The 24,766-nt window shown below is 40.7% G+C and overlaps 1 protein-coding gene across 1 annotated transcript; it reads left to right on the top strand.

The window, feature by feature from the left end:
* Nucleotides 1-312: 312 nt before the first annotated feature.
* On the top strand, nt 313-22,744 carry LOC128936438 (uncharacterized). The gene is made up of 8 exons (XM_054275373.1): nt 313-511; nt 11,213-11,334; nt 12,426-12,564; nt 13,390-13,511; nt 15,236-15,346; nt 18,604-18,710; nt 20,096-20,186; nt 21,307-22,744. The coding sequence occupies exons 1-8, from the start codon at nt 313-315 to the stop codon at nt 21,421-21,423; spliced, it is 1,008 nt and encodes a 335-aa protein (XP_054131348.1). The 3' UTR covers nt 21,424-22,744.
* Nucleotides 22,745-24,766: the final 2,022 nt, after the last annotated feature.

The following is a 24,766-nucleotide window of genomic DNA, read 5'->3' as shown; positions in this document are numbered from 1 at the left end:
GACCGCTGCGTCGTTAAGGTGGCGCCGTGTAAACGTGCCTCGCGCACCCCGCGCGGCACAGGCGGGAATTGCGCCGGGCCGCCTTAGGGCGGTGCGGGAGGGGCGGCCGTGGGCGGGGCAGGGAGGGCGGAGCTCGGAGGGCGGAGCTCGGAGGGCGGAGCTCCTCGCCCGCGGCCGCGCCTTCAGCGGGGGGCGGGGGGCGGGGCCGGGCGCGGAGCCAAGCGGTCGCGCGAGCACGCGCCGGGAGGGTGCGGCGAAGGGCGGGGCCGAGCATGCGCACAGTGCCTCTTCCGGTCGGTGTCGCCCTCCCGCATGCGCGCGTGCGGGTGGGCGGGCACGCGGAGGGCGCGGTTCGTCCCGCGGCGCGCACGTGCGTGGTTCGGCGCGCGTGGCGCCCCCCCGCGGCGGCGCGCGATGGAGCTGGCGGCAGCGCGGCGCGCGGTGCTGGCGGCCGTGCGGGGCACGCGCGCCGCCGACCTGCCGCGCCTGCTGCACTGGATGCGCAACACCCGTAAGCGCCGCACAGCGGGGCCGCGACCGCACCGCACAGCGGGCCTGGATCGCCCCGCCGTGCGGCAGCCGGGGCCGGGGGAGGGGGGAGCGGACCCTGGGCGAGGGGCGGCGTGCCCGGACCGGGGTACCGCCCCCTTCCGGGGGCACGCGGCTCTCTGGGTACCGGCGGGTGCCGGCCCGGCGGCTCGGCTGGAGCAGAGCGCGGCCGGGGCCGCCCGCCCTGCTCGGCTCCCATCGGGGGCGGCCGCGCTCGCCCGTCCGGGGCTGCCGTGCCCTGCCGTGCCACGGGTGCCGTGCCACGGGTGCCGTGCCACGGGTGCCGTGCCACGGGTGCCGTGCCACGGGTGCCGTGCCGTTGCACGGTGCCGTGGCGGCGCGGGCGCGGCCGGCAGCGGGGCAGGACGGGCTGCCCCTCAGAGCCCGCGGCGCACCGGGCGTGCGGAGCCAGCCTGCTCCTGCTGCTGCCGCGCCGAGACGGCTTTGGGTCCTAGGCTTGTGTTCTGCAGCAGCTTCACACGCGTACACAGCAGCCTTTCAGGAGTTTGGATATAGCGGTTTGAGCTCTTTTACAAACGCTGCTTTCCGCACTTGATGTCACCTTAAGTGAACATAGCTTTCTGTTTACTCCCTTGTTTATGCCTGGATGTACTTTCATCAGGGTACTGCAGTCAAGCGTTCTGTGGCAGATGAAGAAAGGAAATATGGGTCAGTGCAGAAGCTGTAAATTTGCAACTGAACCCAAAGGATGACACGGAAAACCTCATCATAGGCAGTGCGTTAAAGCGATAGTCACATAGTGCTCTGCTGAATAAAGTCTAAACCCTGCTTAGTCTCAGGAGGTATGTGCATTTTTCCATTGCAGACAGGAATCTGGAAGACCCCTCCAATTTTGTGGCCCAGTCTCAAGATCCAGTATGTGTGTGTCCTGTTTATTAATGATTGTCTCCTGGGGTGGTAAACCTCCCCTGATGATCGTGTGTTGGCAGAAATTCATCATATTATTCAGTACTTCCCCTGCTTTGCTCAGGTTATGCTTCTTGTTTGGGTCTTTGCTCCAGCACGTCCACCTTTGGGCGAAAACAACTTCCTAAGACAGCCTAGGGACCGTGGCACAAAGGGCAGCTCTGACACCCAGGACTTGTCCAGCTGTCCGGGTACTTGGAGCTGCAAGCTCACTCCGTGTTGCCCTGTGGTTTGTGGCTCCCGCGGTCACTCGGATGGAGAGGCAGGACAGATCCTTCTCAGGGGGAGCAGGCCCTCTGCTGGATTTGCGGGAAGAGAAGCGGCTGGGAACAGCCTTTGCTGCCTGTGACAGGCACGCAGCCCTCCCACCCCAGGCGGGCTCTTTCCTAGGAGAGACATTGCCAAATGTTCCAGAGCATCTGGGAGTCAGCCTCCACGACTAGAGCAGACATGGGCCTCCCTACAACGTGAAGGCTGAATTTTGATGGAAGTAGTTAGTGTTACTTGCAATTAAACATTCTTACTTTCTGTGTGTGTATGTTCACATACCTATGTGTATATCTATCTACACGTGCATATGTTTGCATGTGTATAGACATAATGCTAGAGCAGTCTGCTATAAGCAGTACTGCATCCTTCCAGTTCTCAGGTCTTCTCTGGACACTTCCTTAACAGTGCTTGGGTTACTGTAAATAATCTTGTTAGAAATGGTTTTCTTCTATCCCATATACTCTAATATATAAAAATCTCGTTGAATTTCTCATGCAATCATTCATATTGATTATTCACTTAACATAAATCATTGCAGCTCCTACACACTGTATTAGTTTGTGTGGTGGTGTGCATATAGAGCTTTCTCAGCTTCCTGACCCCTTTACAGATACAGCAAAGCACATGCGAGCTTACTAGTGAAACTTGAAATTGCTAAACTGTTTCAGTTAGGAAACTAATACTTATTATTTTCTCTGTTTCAGTTCTATGATCGTGTTTTACTTCTGCCATAGGAATTTTTAGCCAATGTTTGAGAATAGTTTATGTAGACTCCAAAATCCTTTGTCAGTGAACACATTTTAATATTTTTTTTAATGTTACAGCTTCCAAACTTTCTATAGATGGTTTCTGTGAAAGATGATATGCTATGGTCACTAGCCTTTATTATGATCTCTCAAATATTTTTTCTGAATTTTAATGATTTAGCTTTTTGCCTAGGTCTTTCAGTGAAAGGATTCATGTATTCGTGCCTCATATTTGCTCTTCATAATTAAGATGCAACCTAAAGAGCAGATTAGGTTCCAAATCTTGAACTACTCTGTGTGTGTGGTAGATCTGAGCAATCTGTGTCCTTCTATTTTTATACTGTTTGCATCAATAGTGATGGCTGCTGCTTCACTATCTGCATCATCTTTAAACATAATTAGCTTTACAGTTGCCATTCAATGGCTTTTCAGCTCATATGCTGCAGATCAGGGAACAGTGGACAGGGCAGTCAGGATCAAGCAGCTGGAGTAATGAATATAATTTCATTTCTGTAGTCTCCTTGTCAGGCCATCTTCAGAATCTTTTTTGGTTTAGGATTCTTTGCTTACAGGCTTGTGCTCTGATAATATTTTATGCTAATTTTCTCTTCAAAAAATGCTCATTGTTAATATCCTGGCTGTATGCTATTAATTAGTATTCTGAGAAATCAAGTTGTACTTTAGTAATCTGCATCCTCGGCATTTGCTTACATGTTGCGATTGTATTTTGTGAATTGCTGATGCAGTATAGAACTGTAGGCAACCACATTTGTTGCAATTGTAATTTAGAATGTGTGACTTAAGCTAATCTTGTTTCCCTGATTGCCACATTTGTGGAGACATTTCGAGCCTGTAGAATTTGGCCTCATGCTAATGCTTGTAGAAGTTGCCAGTGGAAAAATATCAATGTTTACCCAGTTCTTGTGCTCTCTCAAGGTGCTGCAGTCTCCCTCTCTAACACACATATATGTTTACATGTAGATATATGATAAAAGAGTGGAAATTAGAAAGCTTTATCCCTATGTGTAAAAACTTTTCATTGTTAAACAATCAATATATGTTTCACTGCCTCTTTGGGTCATTAACCTGTTCCTGTTTTTCTGATCTCTTTTGTCTGGATGGCTATGTCCTGCTTTATTTCTAGCTTTCATCCTGATGACAGGACTAGAATGCAAGATCAGTATCTGTACCTAACTGGTTTTATTTTCTTGCAGCATTGGACAGTAAGTGAGCATTTGTCCTGCAGGTCACATTCCTTTAGCTTTTTTGCATTTTCCTCAGAGATGCAAATATTTTCTGTGATGTCCCTAGCATAGCACTCTTGATGATGCTTCTCTTAGTATTGTTTGTCTGAGCTGCTTCTGTGGCTGCATACTGGCAGTAACTTTTAGTGTGGCTTTTTTTTCCCTCTCAGAATTGTTGCATTTGAATAATTATACTGCCCATTTTAATGCCTAGCTAGTCCTGTGATAATTAATAGTGCTTGGACTGGGGCTAGTGAGGAGCTGGTAGAGGTTTCTGTTGCTGGACCCTGAATACAGCTAGGGAATGTGGTGTTCTGTCTGTGCATAAAGAGGACTGTTTTATGGGAGACATAAAAAGTTAGCAGATCTCTGTGCCACACAGAAATAAAAGCCTAGTCTTTGGTGATACAGATAGGAAGGAAACAAACCTCTGATGAGCAAAAGAAAAAAAAAAAGTGGCAGGGATGGGGAGATAATATTGTGAATGAAAACTAGGATAGGATAAATGGAAATAAAAATGGTATCTCCACAGACAAACTGTTTTTCTGAGAGGTGTCAGTTCCCTGCCTTTTCCTCCTGTATCCCATTCCTGTTTCTGTCAAGATGTTGAGCTTATACTTTTACCTCCAGCTGAGGAGAACTGGGCATAATTCCAGTGTTGGCTGGAGTCAGGCTTTTTCCTTCTTCACACCTCTCTCTAATTAAAGTGTACATGCACCCTTAGAGTAAAGTCCTGCATGAGGTGGATGACCTTTAAGATCAGTGTTGTTGCAAAGACAGCCTTAGTTATTACTGTAACTTGGTTGGTGTTTTCTGACTCACACACTGAAGGCATGAAATGCTACTGACAAACTTGCATGGAAGATGTGAATTGTTTATAGTAAAGTGAGTTATCTTACCTAAAGTAAAGCCTTACATATTTTGAACTGAAAGAACATTGAACATATTCTCACTCCAATGATTTTTGACTAACCTTACTTGGTAATTACAGGAATGTAAGTGAATGAAATATTCTATTCGGTTTTTTTTTCTTTTCTATTTGGGTTTTTTTTTCTTTTCTTATGAATGTGGGGTTTTTTTTTATTGAGAATTTTAGAAATTCCAAATCTTTATGTGTGATGGAAGAAGACGTTAGTGTTTTAAGGCAGCTGCTTAGCAACACTGCTTGGCTGTTTCACAATCAGCCAGCTCTTCCCACACACTGCAGTGAGATGTACGTCATTTCACGGTGACTTGCATTCCAGCTTTTCTTTTGAGTTTGTCTTAGATCTTAAAGAAAATTAAATAATAAGAGCTGGAAAAAGGAACAGGAACCTTTCGTGTTTTAGCTTTTTTATAATAGCATGATTAATGCTTTAATATCCTTTTGCAATAACCGTGTTCCAGAAGTTCCGGCTAAGAAAACCTGGGTGAAGCCCAAGAGCTAATTCAAACCACTTGGGAAACCCCCCTGACAATCCCCCTCAGCTGGGTCCCAGCATTTGATGTAGAGCTGGGGCAAATTCCCACGTGAGCCTCCACTGCCCAGATTTCTAAAATTTTCAGTAGCAGAAAAGGTTACATTTGGTAAGAATGAATGCTGGAGAAGATAACCAGTGAATTGACCAAGCTATCTGTTTACATGAGCAGCACCACAGGAATCAGGGGAAGGAAATACAGGAATCTGAATCTTGAGTTTGAGATTGAAGTCACCAAACCACTCTACCTACTGGCACCCACTGAATGCTTTTGCTGTACTTAGCGCTTGAATGCAGATTACAAAGCTGTCCCTCAGTCAGTGTCAGTGAAGCACAGATAAGGTGGTAAGACCCTTTACACTTTTTGTGTTCTGTCATGGGGTCTAAGGTTGAAATATTTTTCCATCATGGGTAAATATTACTGTTGTGATACTAACTTCTAAATTTTTTTCAGTTCATGCAACAGTGTAATAAAACACTCTACAAACCGTTTCCAGTCTAAGCATTTCCTGAGAGAATATGAAGCTAAGATTTCAAAGTGATATACTGGTCTGAATTGTTGATTGTTCCTGCAGTACTCAAAATATTCAATATCAAGAGTATCACTCAAAATAGTAATTGAATAATAATCATTGCAAATCTTCTGATTTAAGGATAAACAACATATAATTAAGTACCATTTTTTTTAATGGATTCACTTGTACTGGGAGCAAACCAGCTTTTTAAGAGGTTGGAGTACAATTTAGTCTTGTAACTTGAAAGTTGAGGGCAGTTAGTGCTGTAAATTCAGGTTGTTAACAGGCAGTGAGGGAAGAGTATCTGATAAAGTCAACCTAACTGATACTGGAGGATGTGCTGCTTTAGTACAGTGTTCTGCATACAGAGAAGAAACTTTTCATCATACTCTTAGGAGCAGACCAAGTGTGTCCAGCATTTTCTTGTACTTTATTATCTAGGAATTGTCATATTCTCTGACCTGCTAGGTAAAGTTATCAGATGATAATTTTCACAAGACAAGAATAGGAAACAGGATAAGAAAAAACTTGATTCTTTAAATGTTTCCTTTCAGTCTGCAGATGAAACTAAAGTGGAACGAGTATCTTTAAAAAGGATGAAAATGTGGGTTTCTGCGATGTGACAAGTATAGTCTGTGGTTTTGTGTTTGTGTGAAAAAGTAATTTAGTAAAAGGCTTCATATCCAAATTTGTAGAAGTGATTTATTCAACTGAAATATCCTTTCAGAAGAGATAAAAATAGCATTGCATTTTCACATTGACATTTATTTGTTGAAATGATACCATACCAAAAATCTTTTCCACTGTTCTGTTTGATAAACTAAAATGGGATGTTACCTATAATTGGATGAATCATCAACTGTGGGAATTGGCATTAATTTCCTTTGTTGTGACAAGTGATACTGGTGTGAGAGAGGTCTCAAGAAGAATACCAAATACTTCTAAGTTGTTAGTCATTGAAACGTAATAATGGTGGGGGAAACTAGGGATTGTGAAACAGTATGAGACTTACCTTGTTTAAAATTGAACTTCAAAGCTTCTTTCAATTAACCAGTGCAAAAGACTTAAACTAATAAAATGAACTCTGGTTATATTTCTGTTGGAAAAAGCCAATTACTTTCTACCACTAACTATGTATGCTTTGGGACAGAAATAATATTTAGAGTTCCTGAGGTACTTGGTATACTGAGGTCACATATTGCTTCTCAAATTATTTAGCAAAAAAGGGCAATACTAAATTTTATGGATGTGGTGCTTCTTCCTTGACTTGGTTCTCCAGTATTATTAAAAATGCTGAATTACTAAATCAACCTTGTTTTAAGTAACAAAGCTGTTAATATGTGCTTTTCTCTTCTGTGAGTTGGAGTATATATCTAGAAGACCATAAGGTGCTTGCTGCTATGGTTGCCTTTGCTAAATTCTCTTCTTTCCTTCAGGGACATGTAATCTTCTGTTGTCATTTGGAAATCACACATTGCTTGTCTTCAATCCTGTATTTTGCAGTGCCAGGGTGTTCAGATGTTGGTGTAGCGGTGCTCTCTATCTGGTGTGAGGCTTTATGATGTTTTCTTAGCTTCTGTAGAAAGGCTGACTAGCACCAGGGTGATAATGAGGCTTTTTGCAACGTGTTAATTAAATTTTATAAATGCATGTTGAGTAAATCCAGTGGAACCGGTTTTTGAAGTAAAATACAAACACTACACACTCAGACTTCCTCCATAAACAAATGATTGTGATTCATCTTGCAGTGTTTCATGAACTGTACATTTCTTTCCTCGTTAGTTGTCCGTGCAATGAACACAGGTTGGCTTGCACACTCTCCATTTCATGTTGTATACATTTCAGGTATGTTCGTGTATGTAACAGGTACTAAAATGATATATAAAATACTTTTCTAGTTTTGTTTCTTCTTTGAAGATTCCTTTTAAGGCGATACTGAGATTTTCAAGAGTGAACAATTTGTTAAACACGAGGGTGGAGTTGATAAAACTGTACCAGCAGAGATGCATATTTTCATATTTGGCACTGGTGTTTCCTACTTGATGGCAATCTACAAATATTTACATACTGCAAAAGCAAATGAGTTATTGTGGTAGCTGTTGCTGTTTCGTGCTTTGACAGGAAGGAGTCCTGACTCTGTGTGTCAGAGTTCAGTCACAGACTATACACACAGGTGTGGAGTGTTGCACACACAGCTTCTGCTCCAGCTGCCATTTTGTCATCTCAGATGAAGTCTGTTCAGATCTCCTTCTCCTTTTTTCTTCCTGCTTATTGTGCTTTAGAGTATTAACTGCTAGTTAGAAAGGAGCACTTCCATTTGTCATTTATTTTTCAGGGTCAGTGTTTCAACATTTTTTTCTTTGAGATGCATATGTGTTGTCCTTAGGACTTGTTTTGTACAGAGCATACAAGAACTCGTGTGTGTCATACTTTGTGTCACAAGGAGAGATCAGAGGGCCCTATGCAAGGTGGTCAGCATTGTGCCAGGTACTGCACAGATTGAACTCAGGGCAGGGAAGGATATTCTGGGTTAGAGGAAGATGGATGTGCTGCCTGTGTCCCACTGAAGGTGTGTGTTTCTGTTCTGTGGAGCTGGAACACTGAATGCTCTGGAGAGCTCTCCATCACTAATGTTGGCCAGGAAAGGTCACCCAGGGCATGAGGGAGCAGATCCTATTGACACACTAGATCTGGGAGCAAGAGAGTTGAAGTTCTGTATTTGCAGTGTGATGTGGCTGGTCTGGTGGTCTAGGAACACTTCCTGCATTTCATTAAATGCTATATATGAATTTGATACTCTTAACAGGCACTATAACAGCTGGATGAGCTCTCTTGCATAGTAATAGTATTGTTTTAAAGCAAGTGCCAGATGTAGAGGCTTATTGCCCACAGGCACTGATCTGTTCAGCTGCCAATATCAGCTTTCTACTCTCTTGTTCTGTCTGTAGCATGACTTTTCCCCTTGCTCTTTCAGAGGTTATCCACCTCAGCAAACTGGTGCCTTGGCACTCTGAGGGCATGTCGGGGTGCTGATGGTGTCAGTTAAGCTACAGTTAGATTTGCCCACCTTCCCTTCCCATAAAATCTGGGTTTACTTCTGTGCTGTGTCACATCCATAGAAATCTTCCCTGAGCTGGTTGGAAAGATCTCTGTGCTTCTGGGATGTTCATAACAAATCTGCAAATTGTTGGATGGGCTGTGTGTTTAACAGAATGGGTGCTCATTAGAGGTTTCAAATTAAAATGCTGCCAAGCTGGAGCTGCTGCATTGCACCTGTTGTGTTGGTGTTGCTGCTGTTGCAGCTGCTGCCTCTGTCTGTGTTCCTTGCTGCAAAGTGTGCATCTCTCTAGGAGCTGAAGTTCTGGAGAACCGAACTGTGAGCACTTTGGAGCAGTAAATTGCCTTCCTGAAGCATAACAACTGCCAGTGGTAATGGCCCATCAGGGCTTTGGAGCATTACTACTGTACGTTTAATAAATTATAAACCAAATAGATCTTAGGGAAATACAGATAATTTAAAGTTTCTGCCGCTTACTACAGGGGATTCAGGATTGTCTGTTTGGGTCCATTTTTGGATGTGTTGAAAGAACCATTTACATTTGCAGTCTAAAGAAGAGAGCCTTTTGCTCCAATGAATGATGCTTTCTTTAATCATATTGTTCTCACTACAGTGCTTAAGCAAAAACCATTTCAGAAGCATTTAGTTTAAAGTATCATAGTTTAAAGGTTTGCAGGTTTCTGATTCCTATACTAGCCTTAAAATTTCTCAGTCTTTCTAGCATTTCCTGTGATCCACAGGAAAGAGTAAATATATTAGCATAGAGAAACTTGTAGTGTGTTCTGTAGATTTATTTTGAACCTGTTTTCCATCAAGCTTTTCTGTACTATTATTCCCACCTGGAACAGCAATGCTAGCAAACATTGCCTTTTTTTAAAACACCTGTAAAAGCTGTCAGATTTTCTTTTTGTGAGTGATGCAGCAGTCTAAATAAAACAAGAAGCAAACCAGAAGGGGTGGAGAAGAGGGGACATACATACTCGTCTCACTTTTAGACAAGACTCAATGGATGGGTTTGGTATATTTTTTCAGGATTAGATTAGTGGCTGCTTTTTGGTGGTGGTGGTTGTCTTTGACAGGTTTGTAGCTTTGAGCTGAGATGTGCCTTTGTTTAGAACCAGTTGAACATCCTTCAAGCAGTGAGATATCCAGACAAAAAGGAATTTCATCTAATCCTTCTTTTGAGGAAAACATAACAAGAAAAGAGCAGAGTACAGGCATAAAGCATATCTTGTGCTAATGCCAGTTAGGAACATCATACTCTTAACAAGAAATTGGGGGATATAAGCAGGATGTTGGCTGCAAGATGTGAAAACTCTGGTATGAGCAAGTAAACCTTTAGCTGGAGTTCTCAATACTGCAGGGCAGAAAGGATGGGAGTCCAGGAGATCCAGAGGGAAGTGTTGAGAATCCTCACACACTAGGAAAGAAAAAAAAACCCAGGAACAGTCTGGGTAGGCAAATCTTGGTTTTTCTTGGAAAGGAGACTGATGTGACATGTGATGAGTCTTCAGGGAAGTAAATAGTTACTGTATAATAGAAAGCAACAAAGTTTGCTATTTCCATTGTGAGTGGGGCAGAAAATACTAGGTAGTGGGTGGCAGAGGACATGAAAATCAGTAATTAAGAAGGGTTTTCCTTTCTAATATTAAGGGTAGTCAAGCACTGGAATAGATGGCTAAGGGTGGTTGTAGAGTCCCCAGCATTACCAGTCATTTTTAAAAGAGCAGTTTGAAGAAGTAATGACACTTACTATTGATTGAGCCTTGGAAGAAAAAAGGATTAGTGTCTTCACATGGTTTCCTTCTGAATCTTTTTTCTAGATGTCTTTTAAAAAAATGAGCTAAAGTAATGTAGGAATATCCTGGGAAAATAGCAAAAAAATTACTCTGTGGCTTTGCAAAATTGTGTTGGTTTACATTTATTCCTATTTTCCTTCTCATTTGAAATATTTTGATAGTTTAGGTGATGTAAAATGTATTGTGAGTTGCACTGTTGAACTGTGCATTATCCCCAATTTTTTGTACGTTTATTAGAAAGATCATACATATAAAAAGAAACTTGTATTAAAAAAAAAGCCTGCATTCAGGCAACTATTGAGTTTTGTAATTTCTCCAATAGTTCAAAAACATCTTTGATGTTTTTTATATCTTAAACTGAAACAATATCACTTTGGTGGCAGCCCAGACCATCATATGTGAGTTATAAATTTATAAATATGAAAATAATTTGAGATCTCAGAAAAGCAGTGCATTTATTTTACGTGGCAAAGTTATTACAATCCAAATCAGTCATTGGCTGGAAAAGCTAACAAAAATGCATGTGAATAAAAAACCTTATCCATCTGGTGTTGTTTATGTCTTGCAACTGTATTGTACTGGTCATCACTTAGTCCACATGATCTGCATATGATTGTTCAGGGGTTTTTGTTTGTCTTGATTTATAGATGACTTTGATGAGCTTGTGGTGAGTAACAATGATGTTGTGCTCAGAAATATCGCTGAAGATTTGCGGAATCGTTTACCCATTGAGGCAATGTTCACTTCAGAACATCAAGCTGTTCAGAAAGTAAGCTAATTGTTATGGTCTGATTTTACTGAACCACATCATTTATTCTGATGGCATTTTAGCAGTAGTTTATAATAGAAAATGAGCATGGATTGAAGTATAGGAAATCTCAGTTTGGTTCTCAGGTCTGTTGCTCTATGTTTGCATGACTCCAAGAAAGTTGTTTCATAGTTTTTAATGCCTTGATCATGTGTTATTTGGGATAGCTTTCATTCTGTGTGGTATGGCACCTGTCACAGTGATTCTTCAGTGCTAGCTCCATAATAGACTCTTAACAGCCCCCTTAAAGACAGCAGGAACACAAGGCCAGTGTTTGCTGTTGCCATAATGTGGGCAGCCCTGAGATGATATCCAGCTCTTTTCAGATTCTCATGGCTCAGAAACAGGTGGGCTGTGAGTCCTGTGGGAGGAGAGTGCACCTTTCCTACTTGACCTGTCAGTGTGCAAGGAAAGTTAATGCATTTCCCAGAAAAGTGATGTGTGGCTCTTCAGTGGGAGAAGTGGATTGGCCACATGCAGAAAGCCTGGAAAAGGGAGGAAAGATAAGTAGGAGGATGAAGATTATGCCTCTTGAAATGATGAGAGGGCAGGCATCTCAACTGGTATACTTTTGATTAAAAGTGACACCCATGTTAATTAGGGGTGCTTCTAGATAGAGGCATAAGGCACAATGATGAAAACAGTCAGTTGAGGCTGAGAAGCAGAATTGACCTTTCTGCTAAGTTTAAGTTACATTCTCCTCATTAAAAGAGGAGGAAAAGCTTCTTTTACCCTGTATGTTCTCTAGCCAAGCAAGCACTAAAGAGACAAAATTCACATAGGGCTCCCTACTCAGATATCAAAACCAGCTTGCTTTTGTTTGTTGACCACCACTTACTGGTTATCTCAGTGGAATTTGATAACCCAGTTTACATGCAGGATTTCTGTAGCTTAATTTTTTTTTTTTTTTTTTTGGTAATTGTTGCATAGGGAAAAGCGTGGATCTCGGGGATTTTGGGAAAGGTAGGATGGTGGGACAGTTAACATGTGACAGTGTAACTGAAGTTAAGAGACTTGGTTATGCCTTTCTAAAGTTTTGTTCCTCTTCTCAGATACACCAGCATCCACTGCCCATGATTCATGTTGATGCATTCCTTTATGATGATGATGATGTTGATTCATTGTGTGAGGAGGGGAAAATGAGTAGGAGCTACTGCACAGAGTGTGGCTCATACAAAACTGCATCTTTAGGTAAGTGTTCTTTCGGGAACATGAGAAACAAATTGAGTTTAACTAAACTGGTTTGTGCAGTGACTCAGCTGGACATGACAACATTCAGCTGATGGGGGACTTTGTCCAGACTGCTGCAATATACAGGCCAGAATTATTTCTCATAACCAGTGGAAGGAGGCTCCTACACATGTAAGTTGAATTAATTTGCAGTGTGAGTGACAACTGTTGCCCACAAAAACTGGGCAGGTTAGAGGCAGGCTATGTACCACTGGAGAGGAAGATGCAAGAGGAAGACAATACTGTAGAGTCCATGCAGTAGCCTGCATCTCCTCTCACATGCTGAAGAACAGTGGAAAGCACCATCTGTCTTGGAGCTTGTGTGTGGTGGTACAGATAAGTGCTGTTGCCAGTAGAGCACAGCCATTGAAGGAATGGTTTATATGGAGAACATTCCATTCATTAAAACTTTGGAGTTGAAATTAAAGCTTAATATGTCTGCCCACAAAAAGTTTTGCACAAATTGTGTTTGCTACGTTTCCTTTTTCAGTTAAACAGTTCCAAGATACTTTGTTTTGTATTCTTTAACATACTGTGCAGAAAAAGGTAATTCAGTTTCATGAAGGATTTCAAAATTCTCTATGTAAGGCAAGGAATCCTCAGACTTGGGACAGGCTTCTTGGCTGATTACCTCTGATCTGCAAACCCTGCCCTAGTGCACTAGTGCAGGCAAGAAACCACACAAGTTTTCAGTGAAGATAATACTTCAGGTTACTATTTCAGTGGTTAATTACACAGTAGTTAGTACTGCCCACCCAACACCTTTGTTCTGTTCTTATTTCCCAGAGTTTATTTCGCATTCCTTTTCCCTCATGGAACTGAAGTTTCTTTATCACCATGTACTGCCTGACCTGACAGGAAAGGTAGTGGTTGACGTTGGCTCCAGGCTTGGTGCAGTGCTATTTGCGGTAACTTCCAGCACAGGAATTCATATTTTATTACTGTGACAAACATTTTCCCTCTTTTCTGACTGCCTACTCTCATTACTCAATATTGGATGGGTCATTCTGAGAGGCACCTCTGATCTGCCTCTCTGAATAGTGTAAGGTGCTGTTTACTAGCAATTTCAGTTCTTCCTCTGTTCCTCACAAGAGGGAATAGAAATGATCCTGCTTATGGAGAGGAAAAGTCTGTTGTCCAACAGAGTAGCATATTGCTGTCACACATGCTGCTCTTTTGCTCATTCCTGCTGTCTCTTTCATAAGTCAGTTTGTCCTCTTATGTCTTGACCATGCCTATATATAGATTAGTTATGTTAAATTCCTTTATGAAGCTGATAAACTGTTAAAATATACAAAGGAAGACTTTGATATGAATTTGTCTCCAAAAACATATTGTCCTGCTCTGCATTTTAAAATGCACATAAAATCCTTCATCAAGAAACTTGAGTGCAATTTTGATTGCTTTTGGCATGGCTGGTACAACATATGGCCAACAGCAATGCAAAACACACATTACTACTTTCTTAAAAAAGTCAATGTGTGTTTAGGGCTCAATCTTGCAAACACTTGAGCATGTGATTTTACTCATTTGAATAGTCTAATTTTGGGATCACTCAAATGAGGAAAGTTACTCCCATTTGTAAATATTTGCAGCATTGGGTCCTTAAATGGTAACACTTTGGCTAGGCTGATTTTTATTTGAAGTATTCAAATGCTTGTATTATTATAGTAGAAGATACTTTCAAAGCACTCTTTCACAAAAAGAGTTCTGCTTTGTAATATGGTCTTGCCTTGGAGGAGGGTGACTTCACAGGTTGCTTTTCTACTCTCTGAGTAGAATGGTTTCAGAAAACCTTAATAATGAAGTTGTAGTACATGTGGATCTCCCATATTCTGTATCTTCAGCATTGTTTGTCTTTGCCATTGTTGGCAAAGTGTAATTATTCTGCTCAATGGAGACAGTGGCACCTAAAGCAGTATCTTTGTTAGGGCACTGTACACTCAAGTATTTGTACGTTTTTTCTCTAACATTTCCAATGGCTTCCCCAAATCTAATCCCCAAATCTTAGCCCAAAACTGAACCATTTTTTGGGCTTAATATTGAGTGATAATTTAGCTTTTTGTTTTTTGCATATATACCTGTATGAAGCATCTGAAAATGTCAGTAATACAGTAACTTAGAAAAGCTGACAAAGACTTGGTATCAAAATATCCCACTATATTATTGGTATATTGTCCTCCATTTTCACTGATTTTGGCTCTGTTATGTCTCATGTTTTTTTTCTTTTCTCTTGATATTTTCTTCTTCAATTCCCCCAAGTAACAAAAATGACATGTAGAGTCTTTTCCCTTCACACTATTTTCGTAATTTATTTTGTACACCTTTTTTCTTTCTTAGACTATTTTCCATCTGTTTTGCAGTTCAAGTGAACTTGGAGCTTTCCCTTTCTTGTTTTTTTGATGTGTCATTTTGGATCTCTTACTAACATTTGTGAGGCTTAAGTAGGAATTGCCAAATCAGGAGCTTAGCTTTGAAAAATATTTCACATCCATTGAAAGACATTTCTCAACTCACTATTTTAAAATGTTTCTCTAATCTTAACTCGTGTTTAATTCTCTTCTTTTTAAATGACAAATTTGAACTTGTTTTAAAGGAATCACAGTTACTAAATTTCCTTTTCCTAATGTAGGGTTATCTTTATAGCTCAGCTTCCCAGCTGTATGGAGTAGAAATGAATGCAGACTTTTGCCAGTTGCAAGAAATTATGATTACAAAGTACGAGTTCATTGACAGAATAAAGGTAACCAAATATATGTTTTAGTTTTTGTATTTTTAACCACTGGGTACAAGGTATTTGGTCTAAGTGAGTGGCTGGTAAATCAGCATTTTGAGAAGTTTCTGCCTTTGCTTGTTTTGATCCTAAACAAAGGCTTTGCATTAGGAAATAAAAACCTTATAGTAAAGAGGAAGAGGGAAATTATCAAAATGTCAATCACTTAGCCTTTTTCCTGACTGGACTTACCCGTTGGCTCACACAAAACAGATAAATCTTAGCCAATTCTCCCAGTGAAATCAATGACATCATTGCCACTCACTTCTGTGAAACTGAGTGTATAAAGAATTTCTGTCACAAACACTAAAGTAAATGTCTGTGATTCACTTTTGTTAGCAGAAAAATGTTTGTAGGATTTGCAAATTTGCATCTAAGGATACCTAAAGGAACTTAGAATTATTCATATTTCCTTTCATAGAATGCCAGTGTATATGCACCTTTCACAAACAAAATGGGTTTCAAAGAAAGTGCTATCATTATGGGAATCACTTCTATAGTTTCATTATGGAATAGCTACTAATATTTTAAAGAGGAAAAAAAAATTCCTTTCTGGACCAGACCCATGATTTTATTACCAGCCAAAGTTGGTAAGTAGAGTATGCTGAATAGAATACTGGCTTTAATCCTGTGTTGTATGCATGTGCTCTTGAATGGAGTCACACAAACTGCTGAGTATGGTAATTTCTTGGGTATTAAGGTAACCCAATTTTAACCTAGAAATAAATAATAGACATATTTAACACAGGGTAAGCAGTAGCAGTGGGTTGCTCAATTCAGTCACAGTTGCTGACAGTTTATCCATAACCTTTGGGTTTTGTGTATGTTTTATGTTCATAACACTTTACTGTGATGAAACCGAAAGTCAAGTTAATTCAGTGGAGCTGGAGATCTGTAGGCATGCTTTTCAGCCCTGTATATTTTTTATTATAAGCTTTTATGTATTTTCTTCACACCTTGTAATTCTGCTGAAGTATTCATTTTGGAGCATAAAGATAAGATAATAGGTTTTCAAAGCAGTGCTGGAGGACTTAGCTATTTAAGTCTCATTAAATGCTAATTTAGTCATGTGACTCCTGCTTTGAACATTTCAATCTTATATTTTTATTTCACCCCCAAATGAATTCTCTCTAGAGGTACATATCAGGTTGAAAAATTGTGAGAATCCAGATGCTGGTCATAATTCATGGCACAAGTTTGAAAAACATTTTAGAGGCTCTTCTAAATAGAGATTTTTTTTTTCAAGATATTCTGAATTTTTATTAGAATATGCTCCTAAAGGATAGCAAAGTGAAATGGTATCTTTAGTGGCTAAATCTCTGAGTGAACCTTGTGTTTCTTTGGTCAACACTTGGTTTGTTAAAGTACATAGAGGGTTGCTCAGCATCTTTTGCCATTTGGGGAAACATTCAGCTACTGGGAGGAAAGTAAACAGTTCAACAGATCTTAGGAAACTTGAGACCTCAATTCAGAAATTGACTGTAGTCATGAAAGGCTTGGTGTGTATTCCACTGGATGACAGGGCAGTTTTAAAATCAGTTGCTGCCTCCTCTGTTGTGCCAGCACACAGCCAAGCAGATCAGAGAGCTGGTTCAGCTGAAACCAAACCCAGCAATATTGGGGTTTTGAGTGGAGCAGTATCTGGGTCTGGCTCACTGTGCAGCCAGACATGCTTATGTGGTCCCAAAGTCCCCAAGAGGAATGAGGATATGGGCAGAATGAGGTGCTTAGGTCACTTTGGTCAGTATGGTCACCTACTCTGTAAATGCAGAGTAATTTTAGGTCAAGTCTTAAGTCAATCATTCAGGTCAAGGAAACATCGACATATGTTGAAAGTTTTCCAGTAGTTTAAGCATCTTTCTGAATTGTGGTTTAAAATAGTAGGACTGCCATCAGTATCCTATCCTGTGCATGGGGTTATTCTTCCCCAGATGTAGGACCCTGCATTTGCCTTTGCTGAATTTCAGAAGGTTCCTCTCTGCCCATCCCTCCATAGTATCAGCCACACCTCCCAGCTCTGTGTCATCAGTGAACTTACAGGGGAGGCATCTCCCCTTCATCCCAGTCATGTGTGGATAAATTAAACAATACTGGACCCAGTACTGAGCCTTGGGGGACACCGGTAGTGACAGGCTTCCAAGTAGACTCTGTGCCAGTGTTTATGACCCTCTGGGATCTGCCATTCAGTCAATTCTCAGTCCTCTCTGTCCATTCATCCAGCCCTCACACCCTGACTGTGCCTGTGAGGATGTTGTGAGAAACAGAGCTGAGAGCCTTGCTGAAGTCAAAATAGACAGAATCCACTGATCTCCCCTCACCCATGCAGGTAGTTGGTTCATCACACAAGTCAATCAGATTTGGTAAGCAGGACTTTAGTGAATCCATGCTGACTACTACTTATCCCTTCAAAAGATATTGCAGTTTGCATTTCTCATTAGATTTGGGATGCATAATAATAGAATATCCTGAGTTGAAAAGGACCCACATGGATCATTGAGTCAGATTGATAAGATTTCTCCGTCTTTAAGAGGAAATCAAACACATCAGAGTGTTAATGAGCATCCATATTCTCCTGTCTCACTTGTTTTGAAAAATGACATGATGTGCTAATATCCTTTTTGGTAGGTGAAAGTAGATGAAATCAAAACAGTCAGCTCCTCTTGTGCTGACTGGAGAGGCAGTTGATTAGTAGGATCCTGCAGTGCCACTGAGCATCCTGCCTTTCCAACATTCCCAGTCCCAATATGCATTGTGAGAATTCAGCTGTCAAATCTGGGTCTGTAGTGTCTTTTCTAGCTATAATCCTTCAGTAACCCACTGACCCTGTGAGATGCCTTTTATTATCCTCAAAATAGCTTCACCTAGCTTAACTTCTTTCCTGAAGTCACTGGACATTTGTGATAAAATATAGGGAAGTTGAATGTAACAGCCATCTCCTCTTTTATGGCACACAGTTCTAAACCAAAATTCAGATGTACTTTATTTTACTTAGCATAATGGATTGAGTATCTTAATTAGAAGAGTTAAATCTGATTTAAAAAAAAAATTGAAGGGTTATTATGGTTGTATATGTCAGTTTTATCTACTGTGAAGCCAGTGAAATACCTGGTTTTGTGACTGGTTCAAAAGGGTGGTAGCAGCTGCTGTATTAGGCTGACAGGCTTCATGACTTCTCAAAGGCTGTATTTGTCTCTTAATTTATGCCTTGGGAAATTTCTCTCCTTCAGGTGGTTCATGCAGACATCTGTACTCAGCCCTCACTTCTGCAGAAGGCTGATGTTGTTGTAATGAATAATGTCTTTGAATATTTTCTTGACAGACAGGAACAGGCCAGGTAAGCTCTGTGTCCAAACAAGTTACCTATTTCTTTGTAAATATCTGTGTTACCTTGTGAATAATGGAAAACCTTAAGGTTGTGCTTTTTGAAGGCATATACATAATTTATATAAGGAAATTGTTTCATACTGTCTACTTCTAATTGTTATACTTAACTGCTAAGGTGTTCTGGCAGTTGTTTATTGTTGAACCCACTGAACACTGCTGCTTTGTTTACCCAAACCTTGGCTTGAATCCTTGCCCTGATATGTTAAAATAGTATCTTGCTGCTAAAGAACCTGAGACTACTGTATCAGCATAAAGCTTAATCTTCAGAAGTAAGAGTCACTGACTCGCTGATGTCAGAGCTTTAATATATACAGACAACAAAGCATGGTTCTGAATGATACTGCTAAGAGATATTTGTAAGGATGTGGTAGCAAACAAACATGTGGCTGAGGTTCTCTTTCAGGTACAAGGCACTCACAGATGAGCTTTTGCTAAGCCAGCAGCATCCGTTTAAAGTGTAAATAACTTGATCATCCTAAGTTTAGAATGGGCAGTCAGAAAAAAGGAGTACCTGTGTCTCCACTTGGTCCCAGCCAAGTCTGTCATTCCGTACCAGCTTCAGCTAAGGCTTGCCCTGCTGCCCTGGATCCCAGGTGATAATACCAACCAGATGGGCACAGAGTGGATGGGTGAAGGACAGTGGGGGTTTCAAAATGCCAGGAGATATATTTCTAGGCACAGGACTGAGAATTCATTTGATTCTGTCATAACTTGGGAATAGTGGTTTAGTGTTGCATTAGTAGCATGAAGACAAATGACATTTGAAGAATGCTGGAAATTAAATTCTTTTTAGTCTGAATTGCTGTGCTGCGATAAATGATCTTACTTGCAAAATCAAAAAAAAAAAATTAAAAAAGGGAATGCTGGAGGCTATATTTAAGTACTCTGACTACTGATGCCTTAAGAGAAGTACTTTGTCACGACTGTGCACGAACTTTGTGTATAAAGAGAAGCTTGTTGTGAAGGTTAATAAAGGACTGCACTTCAGGACTGGATTTTCTTCAAACCAAAGGGGCCAAATGTCAATGTTTAATCCTTGTTCATAGTGAAAATCTTGACAATACCAAATGATATGCATGTATGTATGAGAATTATAAAGTTACAAAATCTAACATTGTAAGACCGTATATGTCCTGTGTTTTTGATCCAAAGCTTGATTTTATTCCTGCAAATACATTTGCTTAGTTATTAATAATGACTGATAAGCATGTATTGCAAGTCTTTAAGCTTAGACTACCTCTAGCCAATAAACTGCAAGTGTTAGATTCACTGTATATCAAATATGTGTGTTTTTTCCCAAAAAAACCTGGTCACCTGCCTTTAAATATGTTTCAGAGCTTGGGAATTTATTGCTTGTAATGTAAGGAAAAGAGGGTCCTTATTAGTGACAGTTCCAAGTCTTGAGGAATCACTTTCAAAGCTCCAGGTAAGTTCCCTCACCCTATTTCAGCTGACACATTTTGTTATTTTCTGTTAAAGTGGCATTTCTGTAGTTGAAGTTAGCTGCTTGCCAGTATTGCTGTAAGGAAGGATAAGTAATTTTGTGCAGAGATTAAAAGGTGGAAGACTCAGGATTCCGTTTTGAGGTTGACCACCAGCACATCTCCCTGTATGTAGATTGTCCTCAAGTGAAAAGGAAAATCCCAGCCTCTATCAGTAGGCTGCATGAATCATTCTATTAACATGTGTATTAATATGGCACTGTGAGCTTTTGGAAGTACAGATTAGTGAGAGATGTGGTCTCTCAACTAGCCAAGTGACTGCCATCAGGCATCTTGGATCAGTTACACGGCTTTAAATTGCAGCTGGAAGCAAACATAACAGCAGTGCCTCTTTCAGAGATGTTGAATGCTCTGTTCTGGGCCATGCTCTGCCCTCTGTCTGTGCTGCCATCAGTCATCTTAGAGCATGTGTGTGATACCTGGGCAAATTATGTGGCCTAGCTTTAGTTAGGAAACAAAACACTGATCAGACATGACAAGGTTATGTATATAGTGATTTTCTCACAACAGTAGTTAGTTTTGGAGAAATTGAATCATTTGTTGCCTGGATGCTGATGGGTGAAGTAGATCCTCAGCCTCAAAACCAGCAGTGGTGTCATTTGAACTTTTCTTGGAGCAGGCTGTAGTCACAGAGCAGCTGAGAAGCCCTTTGTAGCCTTAATACAATGCTCCCTGTGTGTAAAACAAGAAAATACCTGTGATTCTTCCATGATACTATTAGCTGTTCCCTCAGCACATCTGTCAGAATGTCACCCTTTGAATTAGGATGCTTGAGGCTTACACAAATGCATAAAGAAAGGCAGTTGTAATATGCTGACAAAATATCTAGACTATTGACTGAGATAATTTTTAAAGTTATCTTTATTATGTCCTATTTGAGTTAAAATGGCTTTTCCAGAAATAAATTTACCATTGCCATATAATTTGGAATGACTAATCTCTCATATTATGTCTTGCCTTCTTAATGTTGAAACTCCTTAACCTTGAAACTCCTGCTGTTTCTTAACATGGTGTTGATTTAAGGATCTGCTTTCCTTGTTTCAGGCAGATGTACATCTCAGTCAATGGGTTGAAGAGGTGCAGCTGAACTATGATGTGTATATGGAAAAGGATGTTGACAGAGAAGCGCTCGAACAGATTCATTTATACAAGATTCTCTAGTACCTGGAAAAATTTACTAGTATTCTAATGATATATATTTTGGGCCTAAAATTAACTTGGATTGATTTGTGTGAATAAATCAGGTCAAAATTAATATTGTGGTTAATTTGAGTGATGTATGTGGTTTTTAATGAAAAAGAGTCTTTTGAAACAGGTTTTCTTACTGAGGCATTTTGTCTCAACAGGATATTTTGACTTTTAATTTAGGAGATATCCTCATGGTTTATTTTTTTGCAGAAATGTTAAAAAGAGCATCTATATAGCAAAGCTAAAAGAACTTTTGGTCATCGGTAGCATTATGCACTGCCAATATTTGCTAAATATATCAAACCTAGGAGCAGTGAATCCTTATTGATGTGAATGATAAGAACGCATTTAGCGTAATGTTACATAAAAGCTGTAGTGCTGTTTCATTTTGATATAAAGTATTTATTCTTATCAGTAACAATATTTATTAACAGCATTATCTTTGCTGTTCCTCCTGTGGAATTTTTAGGTTTTCTCTCCAGGTTCTGCTTGATAACCAGATTATCTACTGGCATATGTTATGAGGAAGACAAGTTCATCCATTTAGTTAGTTGTCCTTAAGGTGGGTATTAATATAAAGCACTGAAGGACACCGAGGAGCCATGGAGAATTAATACAGCAAATCCAGGATGATGGAACTCTTTTCCTGCACTTCTTCTGTGGATGGTAGGAAGTGTAATAAGGGGTTAAGAAACTGAAAATTCTGAACAGGTGTCATGGCTTAGCAGAGGCTTGGTGGTGGCGTAAAACAGTGGAAATTCGTAACAGAGCCTCCTCAGAGAGAAAAGATCCACATACGCCCACCACATTTATATTTAGATTTTACGTTCTAAGGATGTAAAGCTTTTAGTCAGCTGAAGAATGTTTTGGGTTTTAGCAAACATTAACAATCCCAAGTGCAAAAATACTGTCTTCAGGAGTTTTGGACTAAGCATGTTGTGAATTTAGAAGCATTGTTAAAAAGTTTGCTGCACAACTTAAGTCTATTGCAAATGGGGAAACATTAAATTGGATTTCAGTCTTCAAGTGATGTACAGGTCTGTTACTTTGATAATATGTGCTGTAAGCAAAAAGGATCAGTGGCCTTTAGGCACTCACCAACTCAGTAAATAAATGGGACTGTAGAAAGGATAGTGAGTTTTAAGAAGTCTTACTTTCATGTCCTATTCAGAGTGGCAGAGGATGTTTTAACTTGAGTGATGCTGAACTGCTGCTCAAATACTGTGTTGAATCTATTCTTCATGTGTTTAAAAACATAAAAAGATGGAAAGCTTTTCTTAAAACATTTATTTTATTGGTTACTTGGTTGTCAGTGAGACAAGTGCCCCTAGAATAGAAGTCTAGGAGAGGCCAAGCAGCAGCATGGAGGGGTAATGCAAGGCTAACAGATCTGATAAGGAGAGAATAAAAAAGAAGAAAAGAAATGCATGCACAGTTCAGAATGAGGAAATGAGCACTGTAGTAATCAGTACAGTGGAAGCTGTGACTGAATTGGAGTATATAAATAGGCTGCTATAAAAGGAAAACTGAATGGGTCATGAAAAGCTACTTCATAACCCTACTACCATGTGAGAAGAAAACACCATGTTGGAATGTTTTTTACTTTTTCCAGAGGTCCTGAAAGATCTCTTGAATCAATTGTCAGGACTTGGGGCTCGTGGTACTGGGTATGATCTGTGCCCTGCACCTTGTTTTAGTAATATGGGAACTACAACTTTCATTGCAGTTGTTTCTCCTCTTCATGCTGAGTTTTCAAATACTTTTTTTGGGTGTTGATCTCAGATTAAAAGAATTTCAATAGACTGGAGCAGATCACCAGCATATTTAATGACATCTGTATCCTCTGACTGAAAATAGCATGCACACATCTGGAGCTCATATGCAGCAGAGGGAGCAAAAGGGAAGCTCCCCCTGTCTTTTTTAGACATCAGGAGAAACTCAAGAGGTGAGTTCAAGCTGCTGAAATACATGTTTTCATCTCCTGCCCTTGATGGGTCCTCGGTGAAAACCCTCACATTGACACGTTCACTGAGAAGAGGTGGTGGTAATTCAGTTTGGTTTTATCAAACTCATATTAAGAGATATATCTCCTCTGTCCTTTTAGAAGCCTCTTCTTAACGTGACTTCCTAGGGCCAGAGATCACAGGGCCATTCTTCGGGATGTTATGAGCTGCCTAACTCCCCTACTGAAGAGCTAGAAACAACGAGTGTATCAACAAGGTGGTAATCGTCTCTTTTCCAGCTGGCCCCTTTCAGTCCTGTTACACATTCCCACACACAAGGGCAGCAAAGGTAAATTGTGATGTAGTTTGCAAAACCTCATGTGAAAGGGGGCAAATCAGTCCTCCCTATGCAGGCTCAGAGGACCTCAGACATCAGCAGAAATCCTCTCAAGGGTGTGTGTATTGCCTCAACTAAGGTTTTGCTGTTTCAGCTTGAGGAAGCTGCCAGAGTATATTCAGCATGTTGAGTCCTTGTTCTTAGTTCTGCTACTGCTGAATTGGTATTTGGCCAGTGATTGAACTTTTCTCTTCCTTGGTGTCTACAGTGAAAATGAGAACAACTAATCGAAAATCAGAGCAAGGTTGTGAATTAATTGAGTATCAGTTGCTTTGAGATTGTCATATAAAAAATGTTAAACAGCAGAGCTCTTCTTTGTAAAGTGACCTAATTTAAAAAAACTGAAAGGCAAAGATAATACCAGTACCTCTCTGAGATACTTTCTGGCTCTTTCCTTCACCTTACAGCACTGAAAAGGAAGCACAGCTTAACCACAGTCCAGTGTTGAAAATGCATAAATAATTGTTTCCTAGAGCTCTGTTTTTACGCTGCCCTTGCTGTTAGCTGGCCCCTGATGTTGGGAGGAAGGGAGAGGGGAGTATCTGGCACCCAGATTTGTGGGCCTGCGTGCAGGGCAGCCCTGTGACAGCTGCTGGAGATGTCACGGTGGCTGCCACAAGCTGCCAGCCCTCGCTGCCCCGCACAGCTCTGGGGCTACACAGCTGGTGTGTGCTGCCACTGCCTGTGAAACACAGCTCTGTATGGCCTGACAGAGGTCCCAACCCCTGCTGCAGCAGCAGTACACTGAGCAACTGTAAATCCAAAAATTTCACTTTTGTAGGCCTGAATTAAAAAAAATTAATAAGGGAGATGAATATCTGCAGCACTTATAATAGCCAGGAGTTCCTGTCACACATGGAAAGCAGCTTTGCTATTCCCCAGTAGCATAACTTCCCATGCAGTACCCTGGTTTCTGTAGAAAGAGACATCTGAAATTTGAACCCATCAAGAACTAGTAGTAAAAGAAGTACTCTCT

Source organism: Melozone crissalis, unplaced genomic scaffold, assembly GCF_028551555.1.
Source record: "Melozone crissalis strain CALT ecotype California unplaced genomic scaffold, PUWL_Pcris_2 ptg000018l_1, whole genome shotgun sequence".
Taxonomy (NCBI): domain Eukaryota; kingdom Metazoa; phylum Chordata; class Aves; order Passeriformes; family Passerellidae; genus Melozone; species Melozone crissalis.
This window is presented reverse-complemented; position numbering and strand designations above follow the sequence as displayed.